The 12,988-nt window shown below is 45.4% G+C and overlaps 3 protein-coding genes across 3 annotated transcripts; 1 reads left to right on the forward strand and 2 right to left on the reverse strand.

Moving 5' to 3' along the window:
* Window positions 1-844: 844 nt before the first annotated feature.
* LOC119327872 (wall-associated receptor kinase 1-like) lies at window positions 845-7,009 on the reverse strand. Its single transcript, XM_037600946.1, has 6 exons — window positions 6,935-7,009; window positions 5,671-6,427; window positions 5,419-5,480; window positions 2,568-2,742; window positions 2,325-2,477; window positions 845-2,235 (listed from the first exon to the last, which is right to left on the reverse strand). Exons 1-6 carry the CDS (start codon window positions 7,007-7,009, stop codon window positions 1,007-1,009), a joined length of 2,451 nt encoding a protein of 816 aa, XP_037456843.1. The 3' UTR covers window positions 845-1,006.
* Window positions 7,010-7,896: 887 nt separating this feature from the next.
* Window positions 7,897-10,376, forward strand: LOC119333728 (DNA-directed RNA polymerases II, IV and V subunit 8B-like). Its single transcript, XM_037606525.1, is given in 5 exon segments — window positions 7,897-7,979; window positions 8,475-8,552; window positions 8,810-8,927; window positions 8,977-9,111; window positions 10,115-10,376. Coding segments are annotated over 4 exon segments (588 nt in total). The 5' UTR covers window positions 7,897-7,979; window positions 8,475-8,479.
* A 982-nt stretch (window positions 10,377-11,358) lies between these two features.
* On the reverse strand, window positions 11,359-12,344 carry LOC119327871. Its single transcript, XM_037600945.1, has one exon. The coding sequence runs from the start codon at window positions 12,125-12,127 to the stop codon at window positions 11,750-11,752; it is 378 nt and encodes a 125-aa protein (XP_037456842.1). The 5' UTR covers window positions 12,128-12,344; the 3' UTR covers window positions 11,359-11,749.
* Between the last annotated feature and the right edge of the window lie 644 nt (window positions 12,345-12,988).

Here is a 12,988-nt window from a genome sequence, read left to right on the forward strand (position 1 = left end):
GAAACCTAGCTCTGATTACCAAATGTCACGAGCTCATCCTTGCAAGGGATCGGAGAGGGCAAGGGGGGTGAGATCGAGACTTGGAGAAGGGGGATTTCTTTCCAAGGGAGGAGGTACAGATTAAGTGAGAGGTTCAGAGACTTGACATAATTTCCACACACGCACCCCTACTCGCTCCAGCTGGCTATATAGCCAGGCAACACTTGGCAACTCGCCTTACAGGTGGGTCCGTGCCAGTAGGCAGCGGGGCCCACCGAATCACACGTCCACCGCATCAGGTCCTGATGATGCCGGTGTGACAGCTTCATCGAAGGAAGAAAACAAACGCCATAAGTTCAAGGCAATGTGAGCATGTCAGTAATATGTGTACAAATCCAAGAGTTTTAGACTGAACTTCTCCAAATTATGATAAGTTTCCATTATGGAACTTAAACCTCATATATTCCAATGGGCTCTGTACACCTCAGGGATGCTTCGATTTATGAAGATTGAAGAGCTGAAAGCACCTTCATTCTAGAAAAAAAAAACCTTGATACAGCAGAGCCAGACATGACACCCTACACCTTATGTAACCTTTTTTTTAGGGATACATCGTATGTAACCTTTGACTAAAGGAAGATGCAAAACACTTAGAAATTCAAAGAATAAAAAGAATATGCAGCACTCTAGCTGGTTACTTAAAAAAAAGGAGAAATATACTTATAGCAGGAATGGCTCCAGTTCAATATGGGAATATCATTTCAGCAAGGGATGTGTGTTGATAGAGTGCAATATATCAAGGATGAAACACCAAGTTTGTTGAGTAAATCCATCATTCATCAAGTAAGATGGAACTGTATGCTCAAACAGAAAAAGATGGTACTGCATAATACATTTTGTGAAGAAGAGGATTGCATGTAGGGCCTTACAAGATAAGGTGATCTAAGACGGTGCTGCAAAATACAATTTTTGCCTCAGCTTAGAAAGAACAACCATGGCAAAAACACTAGAGAGCTGACAAGCATATCTAGCGGGGCAGGCTAGCGGATGCGAGGAACTCCTGCTCCAAGCTATAGCATGCGTTTTGGCTGCGCTGAGATGTTACATTGTAAGTTCTCCCGGCTAGGTTCATGGCCATGGACTGGTGGCCTTGCATCTCATACTCAACGGCTGGATAAACTTGAGATGAATTTGTACGATTCATTCGTAGTTGCTGCAATGTTGTCTCGACTTCCTTCATTGTAGGCCTTTCCTCACCTTTTAGCCTCAAGCACTTTTCCGCAAGAGAAGCAACCCCGTTGATCTCCTCCTCGCTCGCTTCTTCAAGAACTTGTGCCGCCACTATTTCTTTGGGTTGCCTCGACCTGATCTCCAAGAGGAAGTAGTTACACAAGCTCTCGTCCATTCCCGACTCAGCTGTAAAAACAGGTTTTTTCCTGATAAGAAGTTCTAGGAGTACCACACCAAAACTGTAAACATCACTCTTCTCATTTAGCTGCCCAGTCTGGTAGTATTCTGGATCAAAATAACCGAATGTGCCCTGAACATTTGTAGCAACATGAGTTTGATCAATGGGGACAATTCTTGAAGCACCGAAATCCGAAACCTTTGCTGCACTGTTTGTGTCTAGGAGTATATTAGAGGACTTCACATCACGATGGAAGATTGATATTGAGGCTGCAGAGTGGAGATAACATAGAGCACCCGCAGCTTCTGATGCGATCCGTAGGCAGTCATTCCAGGTCAAAGAAACCATGTTGCTAGAATCATGATGAAGACTTTCAAACAATGAACCATTGGGAATGAAGTCGTACACTAGTAAGGGGACCTCAGTTTCAAGACAGCACCCGGAAAGTTTCACGATATTCCGGTGATTTATCTGAGAGAGAATTGCAACCTCATTGATAAAATCGCTGATCTCACCTTCCCTGATAATCTGGGATTTTTTTATGGCTACCACATGCTGGTTTGATAAGATCCCTTTGTAGACTGTGCCATGCCCTCCACGTCCAAGGATACGTGCAGGATCAAAGTTATTTGTTGCCCTTTTAAGCTCTTGAAAGGAGAAAATCTTTTTCCTCTCGCTCGCATTTTCATCCCCTGATATCAATTGTTCCAAGAGAAGGCCATTGTTCCTTCGGAAATACTTCCTTCTTAGTTTCTTCTGGACGTCTCTTTTCCATCTTTGAACGAGAAATATCGTAGTTAAGCCGAAAAGTAGCATGCCAAGGCCACTGCTTAACCCAATCACAATACCTACATAACGAAACTGATCCATCAATCCTCATTATATCCCGAGTATCTTTTGAGGGGATGAACAGAACATACAGTAGCGATGGGCTCACCTAAGTAGAAATTTTGCTTTCTTACTGGAGTGCACTGCATTTTTGTTATATCATACTCTGTATGATCAGGGCACTTGGTGCAGGTGTAGTTTCCGATAGTGTTCTGGCAATTCCCTTTGCAAAGTCCTGGTGTCCGTTTGCACTCATCAATATCTGTAACCATATATCTGTCAGGAGATACATAACATTTGTACAAATAATAAACTACAGTTGTAAAGATAAAGAGAAGGGAGCTGATGACACCTGTATCCAACATAACCTTCCATGGAGCTGATGACACCCAGGCAGAAGCTATGGACACTAACGCACGCATATCCAGAGGTGTTTTTTTCCGCCTCTTGGCATGTAAGATTAGCGACAGCCCACTGCACAGAGGCTGATTCCAGAGGATTGACATACAGGTTCGGTTCATCAGCTTCTGAAGATTGTAGCATAATGTTAAATGACTCGTCTCCAACACTCGACTCATATTTGATTCCCAGGAGCCCCTCATTGACATTTATGTATGTCACTTCAACGAAGCCATTATTATGCCAGAGAACGGGCGGTGTAGTATCTGAGCAGTTGAGCTTAAAAGTTTTCCTCGCAGAACAACCTTCTTCTATGCCAAAAGGAAATGGGACACTTATATTTCCACACCGTCGAGAACAATTCGCCTTAAGTGGTCTTGAATTATACTCTATTTCTCAAAAGATATTCAAATTCATCAGATTAGCTAAAGAAGCAAGATAATGTGCTCAAATATGGAAGTCATTTATCAACATAGCACTGTATAACTGTAAAAGTTATGGTGGAATAATGATATTTTTATCCTTTTCTAGCTATTTTTATTAAATGGCCCAACTCCTCAATAGGACTAGTTTACACTCCCTCAGTTCCTAAATATAAGTCTTTTTAGAGATTTCAATGTGGACTACATACGGATGTATATAGACGTAGTTTACAGTGTAGATTCACTCATTTTACTCCTTATGTAGTTCATATTGGAATCTTTAAAAAGACTTATATTTAGGAATTAAGGGAGTAGTTTATACTTGTAGTTGTGGTGATAAGATTAAAAATCACCAACACGCAATCAGATGAAAATGCTGGTAGCTCGGTAGATTAATGAGACTAAAGTGAATCTTAAGAATTTAAATGACATCCCACCAAGGCAAGTTTAATATTTCTAGCACATAATGGTGCTTGTACATTAACTCAATCACAGCCGTATTATACTTAAATATACATAACAATTCAAGGCATAGAATAATACTCATCTTTCAAGTGGGATAAAAATACATAGAAAAACTCATAAGTCGCTCTTGTTCTCAACACCACATGCCACACATCTCGGTTCACTCACAAACACTCTAAGATTAGTTTTATTGATCATCAGCCTGTGCGTCTGCATTGGCCAATTCAGATGAACACAAAAGTAGCAGAGGTTTTTAAATAGCATTTATTATACATACATTTGTCCAAATTAGAAATACTGGAAGAAACTAAGTGGCAATATATGTATTTGAAATATTACCATTATACATCCAATAGTTTTCATTGCTACTATAGAGATGGAAGTAGCAATCATATGACCAGTGGGGCCCAACAATAAGCGTAATTACAAATTTAAGTAAATAATTTAAAACACAGATTTTCTTCTTGTTTTTAATAATATGCATGTATTTTTGTGAAATTAATATTAATGATTCTCCCTTTTTCACATATTTGTTGATCTTATGATTGCCATCCTTTATCTTCTTTGCTAATGCGATCAAATTAGATTTGAACTTCAAATGCAAATGAATGTGTGGCAACCAGAGAACTACATGCGCAGTGTGTTTGTCAATTGGTCATGTTAAGCTGCTAACCTAGCACAAAATAAAAAATATTGTTTACTGAGATGAACCTCTAAATGCTACTAGTAGAAGGCACGTGCTATGCACGTGTTTTTCACTTCTTCTTTTTTGAAAAAGTGACTTCATCATTTAATTTGTTGGATTTTGAGAAAGGATTGTCAAGGTGCTGCATTTGGAATTCGGTGGATACAAACGACGTCGAGTGCTTTGATTTGTAAAAGCTTAATGTCTTATATTTTAAGACGAAGGGAGTATATGTTCACCCATCGATTTGACAAATGTTAGTTCTTCAGTGAGTCGTTGTTTGCTAGATATTCCAGACCTCCCGTCATTGAGCAATGAAGTTCAAAATAGCCACAGAAGATCCAAAATAGCAGACTTTAAGTTGCACCAGCACGTGTGGTGTGTGGTAGCATTCGGTGCCGTGAGTGTTCCAGAAAGATCGTGGAGTCATGTTGGCATGTGTTTGTACAGAGCAAATCCAGGAAACATGAACCGTTAGATCACTTGGGTGTGGTACTGATAAACGGTGGATATTCATCTTCTAGAACAAATCAATGGCTCACAGTTGCTCATGAATCTTGCTGGATAGCTAGTCCGAATTCAAAAAATTGTGTAGTATAGTACTCCCTCTGTTTTAAAATTCTTGTCTTAAATTTGTCTAAATACGGATGTATCTAGTTACGTTTTAGCGTTAGATACATCCGTATCTAGACAAATCTAAGACAAGAATTTTGAGATGGAGGGAGTAGTAGAGAAAATGGAGTCCCAGTAGTGTCACAGGTGAAAAGCAAAACGTGTACATGACTTCAAAATAATGCTGCTTAAGTTGGACTAGACATGTTCCTAAGATTACTCAGTAATTCCTCCATTTCAATATATAGTGTGTATTTTTTATTTGTTAAGACGAGTTATTTCACCAATAGTTGTCAGTTAATTTGTGGTTTATGTTATAAAAAACCACAAACATAAGTAAATACTTTTTAAATGAATCGGGTGACATCAATTCCATGTCACATATACCACATATTAAAGCAATTGTTGGTCAAGGCCTTGTCATACAGAGAGACCGAAGAAGCCTTATATTTCAAAATAGAGGGGGTACTTAGTGAGATAGTAGATATTAATTTTAACAAATAGTTGGTATTGTTTCTTTGATTATCGTGGAGTTAGTTTCATAGAACTACATATTTTTTTGTTAAAAACAAATCCAAAAGGAACTTCAAAAGATAAGGTATGATGGAGGAGATTATTACCATGGACAGCTGAGCAGCCACCGGAGATATATGGGTTGCCTTCATAACCACTGATGCACCGGCAGATATAACCTTTATCGGCAAGAGGAACCGTGCATTCGCTGTGGTGGCTGACACATGCATAGTTGCTATCCTCCATCCTCCTGGAGCAGCTCGTTTGGTCGAGGATACTCCATATGATTAAGATATTAATAGTTATGTCGATTGTATCCAACAAGATGTTGAGTCTAGATTGTGTTTTTATCTTACTTGTCTTGTGGGGAACAAATTGAAACTCGAGGGTGCGGACTGTTAATGCAGAATATGTAAAAGAACACGACCCAGGGCCATGTCGGTCCTGCCTATAAACTTGCTCCGCAATTTCTATGCTGGGGCAGGATACCTTGCAAATCAACTCACGGTTACCAAGGTCTTTATGCACCAAGTACACATCCAAGTCGCAAGCAATGACAGAAAGGGACATTGTACTGAGAAGGCTAAAAGTTTTCCCTGGAGTCCATGACATGTTGTAGGCATCGAGACCAGATTTCATGGGGATGGTTTTGGAGAAGTTGACAAAAAAAGAGCTGAACTGCAAGTGCTTGCCCCAGAAGTTGACTGACATGCCACTGGGGTAAATATCGCCCACAACCTGGGTTGTACTTGTACTACTACCATCGTGCAAGAAGAGTTTAGGGGGATTGGTGGTGTGGTTGCAAATGAGACTGAATTCAGGATTCCTAAAGCAACCAGCTCCTATGCCGAATGGGTAGCTGAAGGTCAAGTGACCGCATCTATTGGCACAGCTGAGAGTCAAATTTGAAGAACCCATGCCGGCGTCCAACCGACGGATCAGGCGGTTCAGAGGCTGGGTGGTGCTCCCATCAAAGCTTCTCACAACTGCAGATGCTCGTGCTTCAGCCATCCCTAGCATGGCAAGTATGAGCAAAACAAGCATGGTGTTGAACTGGGTAATTCGCTCGACACCTTGCTCAGCAAGTGAGGTGTGGGAGAATTTGTGGAGAAGTAACTGGCATAGAATACCACAGCTGATGGGCTCTATTATAGGAGGACATGGAAGATGTCAAAATCACTAATGGGCCCATGCACTGTACTGTACTGGTACTTACGGAGGAAGTTTCTCCATTTCTCTTATTAGGACAAGAAGTTTCCTCTATAATACAATACAAAAAGGAAGCATGATAGGGTTTACATTAAGGCCACACAAAAGAAGCATGATACTCCAATATTAACCATGTGCTTAGATAAAACCATTTTGGCGGATATAGGTAAGGTTGTATCTGCTTTTGCTTTTATCAAACAGATCCACAACATCTGTATTCTGTAATTAACATACTAATTTCTACCATAACAGGAGTCCCAACTTTAGATTCTCTCAAAAGCAAATTTTCTTGTGCGAAGGAACGAGCATAACTAATCGGGGAAGAAGCAATGGACTAAAATCAAGTCTTAGATTGCGGCCACTCAATGGACAGAAACATTCTAACCCATGAAATGGGGCACTGACTCCATTGACCTTGAGCAATGGACTAAAATCAAGTCTTAGATTGCGGCCACTCAATCCAAGCAGGTACCACTCCATTGACTCCATTGGGTGGACTGAAAGTCAGTCATTGATGGAACTGTGTACACTCAATCCAGGCAGGCACATGTATTCATTTTTTGCGGTGGACAACGATAATACTGGGAGCTAGGATCTCCGTTTATTTTCCATCTGAATAATACTGTGTTGTTGTGTGATGTTTCTTTGATTTATTTAGGGGAGGAGCAATTTTTTGGTGTGGGCATGCGGAGTTACAATTTTTCGTGTTTCACGATAAATATTTCAACCACCTTCCTTCTTTTTCGACACCTACAATGTTTACATTAGACAGAAAATGCTTCATTGTTCACAGCTAATGCATTTTCCAATTTTCACAGTTTAAACTTGGCCATTCACCCACCGGTGCATTCAGACAAAGCTAGTACTACTAACAATTTACAGATTCAAATGCCCGAAGAATTACCTTGCTACGTTGGTCCAGTGCTCCTTGCTGCCCGCTGCTCACCTGCTCTGCTAGTCATTGCCCAGCTGCAGCTGCCAACGAGCGATTCAATCAGATTAACCGATGCATGGTGTGATTGTGGTGTCATGACCAGTAGGTCGAAAAGAGGGAGAAAACTGAAGTCAAAAAGGCTTTACAGGTTTGCTGAATCTCCGATGGCCCTGATGTCCTTGTGGCTCTTGCGCGAAACTGTGAGTGTGCCGGCGGCCACGGCCATACGCCCGGCAGCACCGCACGGAGATCGGACCTCGGAGGGGACGGCCGTCGGCAGGGGGTTCGGATGTGAGGCTGAGGCTGTGGGGTCTGTATGGGCTGTTGTGGTCGTGGGCATAGACTAAGGCCCACTGAGGCTCTAGAAAAGGCTAAGGCCCAGTGGCTGCAACCAAAGCCTCCACCGCCGGCTCGCCACCGAGCCGCCTTTCCCCTGCCGGCGACCGCCGCGGAGACGGAGGCCAGCTCTCTGCCGACAGGTCCTCTCCTTTGCCCCCTTCCCCGTTGGACATCCCACTTTGCTTGGTAAACCCTAATCCACCTCTGATTTCCCCTCTTGTTTTCTAAGCACAACTGATTCCATTTATTCTTCAGAAAGGAACCATGTGAAAACTACTCCCTCCGTTCCTAAATACTTGTCTTTCTAGGCATTTCAACAAGTGACTACATACGGAGCAAAATGAGTGAATCTGCACTCTAAAATATGTCTACATACATCCGTATGTAGTAGTCATTTGAAATGTCTAGAAAAACAAATATTTAGGAACGGAGGGAGTAAATATTAGTCATGAACTTGATATCCTTGAACCTCAGACGCTCGGTTATTTGTGGCGTTTGGGGGAGCTGGGCCGCGCCACATTTGGAAGATTTTTTTTCTTGGAAAACATGAATTAAGAGGCACTTGTTTGGATTATTTTTAGGACCAGTCGGTAGGATACAAGGATTGCTGTGAGCTGCTAGCAATTCTTTTTTACTTTAGCACTGTGCAAGATTTAAGTTCTTGCTCTCCCTCTTGGACAGGAAAAATGGCTGGGCATCTCTTTGAGGATATCTTCATTATGACCAGGATCGATCCTGATGGGAATAAGTTAGACAGAGGTGATTCTCTCTGGCTGTTCCACCTGATGAATTTTGTTCTACTAGGCCGCGCTTTACTCTGCCGAACCGTGCCGCTCATGTATGTTGATTCTTTGAGTGCTGTTAGCAAGACTTGGTAATAATTTATGTCTAGCCATTTTACAGTGCACTATGTAAATATTTAGATCCTGGGGTGTTCAAATCATAGCTACACTTACACAACCTCGTTGATTCAGATGTTTATTGAACTGCGTTTTCCTTTCCATATTCGTGTGCAGTTAATCGCAGCGAGGCTAGATGCGAGTAGTTCGATATGTAGATGGAATTAGATGTCGCTACCGATGTCAACCTGATCCATTATGTGTTACGATTAATTGTTGTTATTTTCAGATGGACGTGCCTTCATGGAGGGCACGTGTTTAGGGCCTGATGATACTTTGTGCAGGAAGCTCACATTGTATTCATTTCTTTCCTTCTTTCAGGCTGGTAGGAAAACCCTTGCTGACAAGTATGACTATGTCATGCATGGAAAGCTTTACAAGATTTCAGAGGACAGTTCCAGTGGTCAAGCTACTAAAGTGTATGATCTCTTAACTTTAGATTAGTGATTTTTTTAATGTAGCAGGATTTGATTATGCGATATATTGCGTGCAATATATATGATTTCGTGTGAGGTTGATTCCTGATCTTCATATAGCTTATGAAGCTTTTGTTCTGTAACATGTTGCTGAAGTAGATGAGTCTGAGAGTACATAGTGATTCTCTTGTTTTCCCTTGAGCTTGACAGTCCTTAATCCCAGCACCTAATGCATGTCTACATAATCTTTTGTGGCCGGGGTGGTGGTGGGGGGCAGAGGTGCCGTGGGAAGGCGTTGAAATTGCTTAATGTGAGTGTTACTGAGTAACATGATGTACATACATGGTCCAAGATAACAGGCGGGTTTTGAGATTTCTTAATTTGGGTGTTATGAATAACTTGCTGTATATACATGGTTCAAGTCTCTAAAGATAAGAAGCTCCATTGTCATTGACAAGTACTCCCTCCGTTCGGAATTACTTGTCGCAGAAATGGATGTATCTAGACGTATTTTAGTTTTAGATACATCCATATCCGAGACAAGTAATTCCGAACGGAGGGAGTATGGGTTAGTGGCGGAGGGGGCATGGGCCGCTTTCACTGGAACTGAATGCTATTCCAAATGAAATAATGCCATGGGCTGTTCCCATGTGAGGATCTTGGTGTGACTCGTACAAAGAACAAGGTTCCATCTGCTGAATGGCTACCCCTCAAAACAAAACAAAAAACTGGTGAATGGCTGATTGAAGGGTTTGGTTTTACATATTTGATATTCCTTTTATAGTAGTTTGTACTTAGTAGAAAACCGCTTAAATATTTGCAAGATGCTAAAAATGTATTGATAGTGTGTTGATGGTATTTTCTCGTTTTTGAGTCATATAAGTGCTGGGATTGTTATTTACATTTTCTCACAATGCCTATGGTGTATATCTGACTGCAGCTGATCTGAACAATTCACCAGTGCAACTGCTCTAACGATTGTACTCTGCCCGCTATCCTTTTCCAGGGAGATTTATGCGTCTTTTGGTGGCCTCCTGGTGTTCCTCAAAGGCGATCCTTGGAGTGCCGCCAACCTCGAACTGGATCAAAGGCCGTTCCTCCTCATACGAAAGGTGCAAATGACCAGTGCTTCTTCTCCTTTTGTCGGGGCAAAAATTTACCTCTTGCGTGGCAAGTCACCAACGCTTCTAGTTCATCAAGGCTATACCGAGCCTCCCTTCAATGCCAATTATCCTCCCCTGGAATGTACTCTACTCTTCTGGTGGTAAATATAACTCTAGTCTCTAGATTTGCCCAACCGCTCCTCTGTGGCACCGGCCACTTATTCTTTGTTCCTCTGGAGCACATTACACGTGTTTCCACCGTACGTTACCGATGTTTCACATAGTACATCACAATGTTGCATCAATGTTATTTTCGATGATTACCATGGCACGACGCCCCGGTACTCTGGTGGCACTGCCGCATCTTTGCTTGCCTGAACTTCCCACACCCGGTCCACACCCGGAAGCGGCCTCTGGGCCAAGAATAATCCGTGAAGCTCTCATTGCGCCTTGGAGCCGAGCAAGCCGAGCAATCACTCACTCTCACACGCACGCACAGAGAGAGCGTACTGCCGCTGCCTGCTTTCCTTTCTTCCCTGGGGCCGTATCTCCCGAAGATGCACATCCGGTGGCCCTCCCCTCTTTATCTTGTACTACGAAATTACATTACGGTGGTACGTTTTGGAGTCGGCATGGGGCTTGCCTTCAATCCGAGCACCGAATGCCTGTGCTGATTAAGAGCGCTGGACGGGCAGAGCGGTACAGGAGCATTGATAATGATTCCAATGATACTACGCACTGCTCATTCGAAGAAAGCTATGGCTGTTCATGGCTGGAACAGTGCCGTCTCCGAGTGGCTAGTACCAGTAGTAATCATGGGAGCCAATAAGAAACTGTGTTGTTGATTAGTAAGATGTGGTCACAAGAACTATTTTTCGGCCAGGATTGGACCAAAGCCAGCCGTTGTGATTCTGCCATGATGGTGCAGGGCCGGCCTACCCACACGTATGTGAAAGGCCCGCAGCTTTCTACGTGCACGTACAGAGAGAGATGCGCATGAAATCTTTCAGGCTCCACAAGCACGATCATGTCATGTGATGGCTGAGGGCTCCAAGCCAACTCGGATGCGATGAACGGAAGAATCTTCCCGGTCCGAGGGTCGGAACAAAGACCCCCCGCGGAAGGAGCCATGGAGGCCAAGGGCGAGTTGAGCGAGAGAACAATTCTTGTTTCTGATGGTGGAACAAAAGGACACCGGCTAGGCGGAATATACACCCAAGTACTCGCGGACAAGAGCGCAAACAAGCGAGAAGCGGACAAGATCGTCGACGTCAAACCAAAAATCAAGCGCTTGCTAACTATGGCTAACTAATAGGAGTAGATATCTGTCCCATGATGGACAGAGGATGCTGATGCTGATGCTGATGGGCACCGGGCAGAAGGACCCGCTCGGGAGCGGGAAATTCTGACTGGCGCTCCGGTTCCGCAGCAGCTCGCGCCGGCGCCGGAGTGTCTGCTCTGCTCCTCCTTGCTTCTTGCATTTGCAGCTCTGCCCCCGGCCTTCGCTTGGCCGCTACTTAGTTACGGCGGACGCGCGATCACCTGTTGTGGAGAGGGTTGGGGCCCGTCGGGATGCGCCGCTTGTCGTCGTCGTCGCACGCGGCGTCGTCGCGGCCGCCGGCGGTCGGCTTCCGCTTCCACGCCGCGCTGGTCTTGCCCTTGCTCTTGCACCGGGCGGCTGCGGAGGTGGCGGTGGCGTCGAAGGCGACCGCGCGGGCGCCGGCTCTTGGACTGGGCTTGGGCACGGCGTGGTGCACGGGCGTCGAGGGCCACCTCTGCGCAGCGCTTCCGCGCGCGCGCGTGGAGAAGGCCGGCGTCCTGGCCGAGGCGCCCGCGCAGTGGACGGCGGCGAGCTGCAGCAGGACGGCAATGGCGAGGCATAGGGCGGCGGCGCGCGCCCAGCGCCGCCTCCTCATGGGCGCCGAGCTCAGCGGGTGGCACGCACGTAGGAGCGGCACGTACGTGCGCTCTCTCTGAGTCTGGTTGTTGGGGAGCTCTGTTGTTGGAGGCAGAGGGGGAGGGGGGAGGGAGGCGCACGCAGGCAGCTGACCAGCAACGGGACTATTCAAAGGGTCTGAGGAGCCGGGCTCGCTCCGAGTTTTAACAGCGCCGCGCGTGGTGACCACCACTGGCACCCACAAGAGCGCCACAACCACAAGCAATAACTCGATGGTAATCTAACAAGTTCCCTGCCAAAACAGAGCGCGGCAATGGTCCTACGATGGGATTTATTTTCTCGCAGCTTCTAAACATGGAGGGAGGGAGGGAGAGGGCGCGCGCGCGCGCAGCTGCACGTACAGGTACAGCCCCATTCCAACCACATTGATGAGCCTTCACTCCCTCCCCCGATGGCGCGACAGCGACGTGCCGCCGGGGCCGTGGTGGCCACGGAGCTAGCTAAGGGCTAGGGGTGCGTACGTTCACCGCTGGGCGCAGGCGTGCAGCCAAGCGCCGGCATGCCATGCCCGTATCCCCGCCCCGCGCGTCGACCACCGGTGCGGCATGGCATTGGCATGGCATGCCGCCCCGCCGCGTGCGCTCGGTTTGACCGGCCTCCTGCCGTTCGCGTGCTCACCGGTGAGATCCGTCGATCCGTCGCCCGTCCGGCCGTCAGTCCGCCGTTGCATCATCATCATGGCAAGCTAGCTACTTAGCTCGGCTGCTCTCCCCTTCCCTTGTCTCGCGGACGCGCCCACTCTCCCTCCCATCGACCCGTCTCGTCAGTGCCGTTCGCGCGCAATTCCTTCTCGCTCTCTCTCTCTCTCTCTCTCTCTCTC

The sequence above is a fragment of the Triticum dicoccoides genome, chromosome 7A (assembly GCF_002162155.2).
Source record: "Triticum dicoccoides isolate Atlit2015 ecotype Zavitan chromosome 7A, WEW_v2.0, whole genome shotgun sequence".
In the NCBI taxonomy this organism is placed as follows: domain Eukaryota; kingdom Viridiplantae; phylum Streptophyta; class Magnoliopsida; order Poales; family Poaceae; genus Triticum; species Triticum dicoccoides.

Excerpts from the sequence above, each read along its gene's own strand:
- LOC119327872 (XM_037600946.1), bottom strand. The coding sequence starts at position 7,009 with ATGGAGTCAATGGAGTGGTACCTGCTTGGATTGAGTGGCCGCAATCTA. Across the intron at positions 5,481-5,670 it reads TCAATTTGTTCCCCACAAGA|CCGGTGCATCAGTGGTTATG; the intron begins CAAGTAAGATAA and ends AGGTTATATCTG. Across the intron at positions 2,478-2,567 it reads GAAGGTTATGTTGGATACAG|ATATTGATGAGTGCAAACGG; the intron begins GTGTCATCAGCT and ends ATATGGTTACAG.
- LOC119327871 (XM_037600945.1), bottom strand. The coding sequence starts at position 12,127 with ATGAGGAGGCGGCGCTGGGCGCGCGCCGCCGCCCTATGCCTCGCCATT.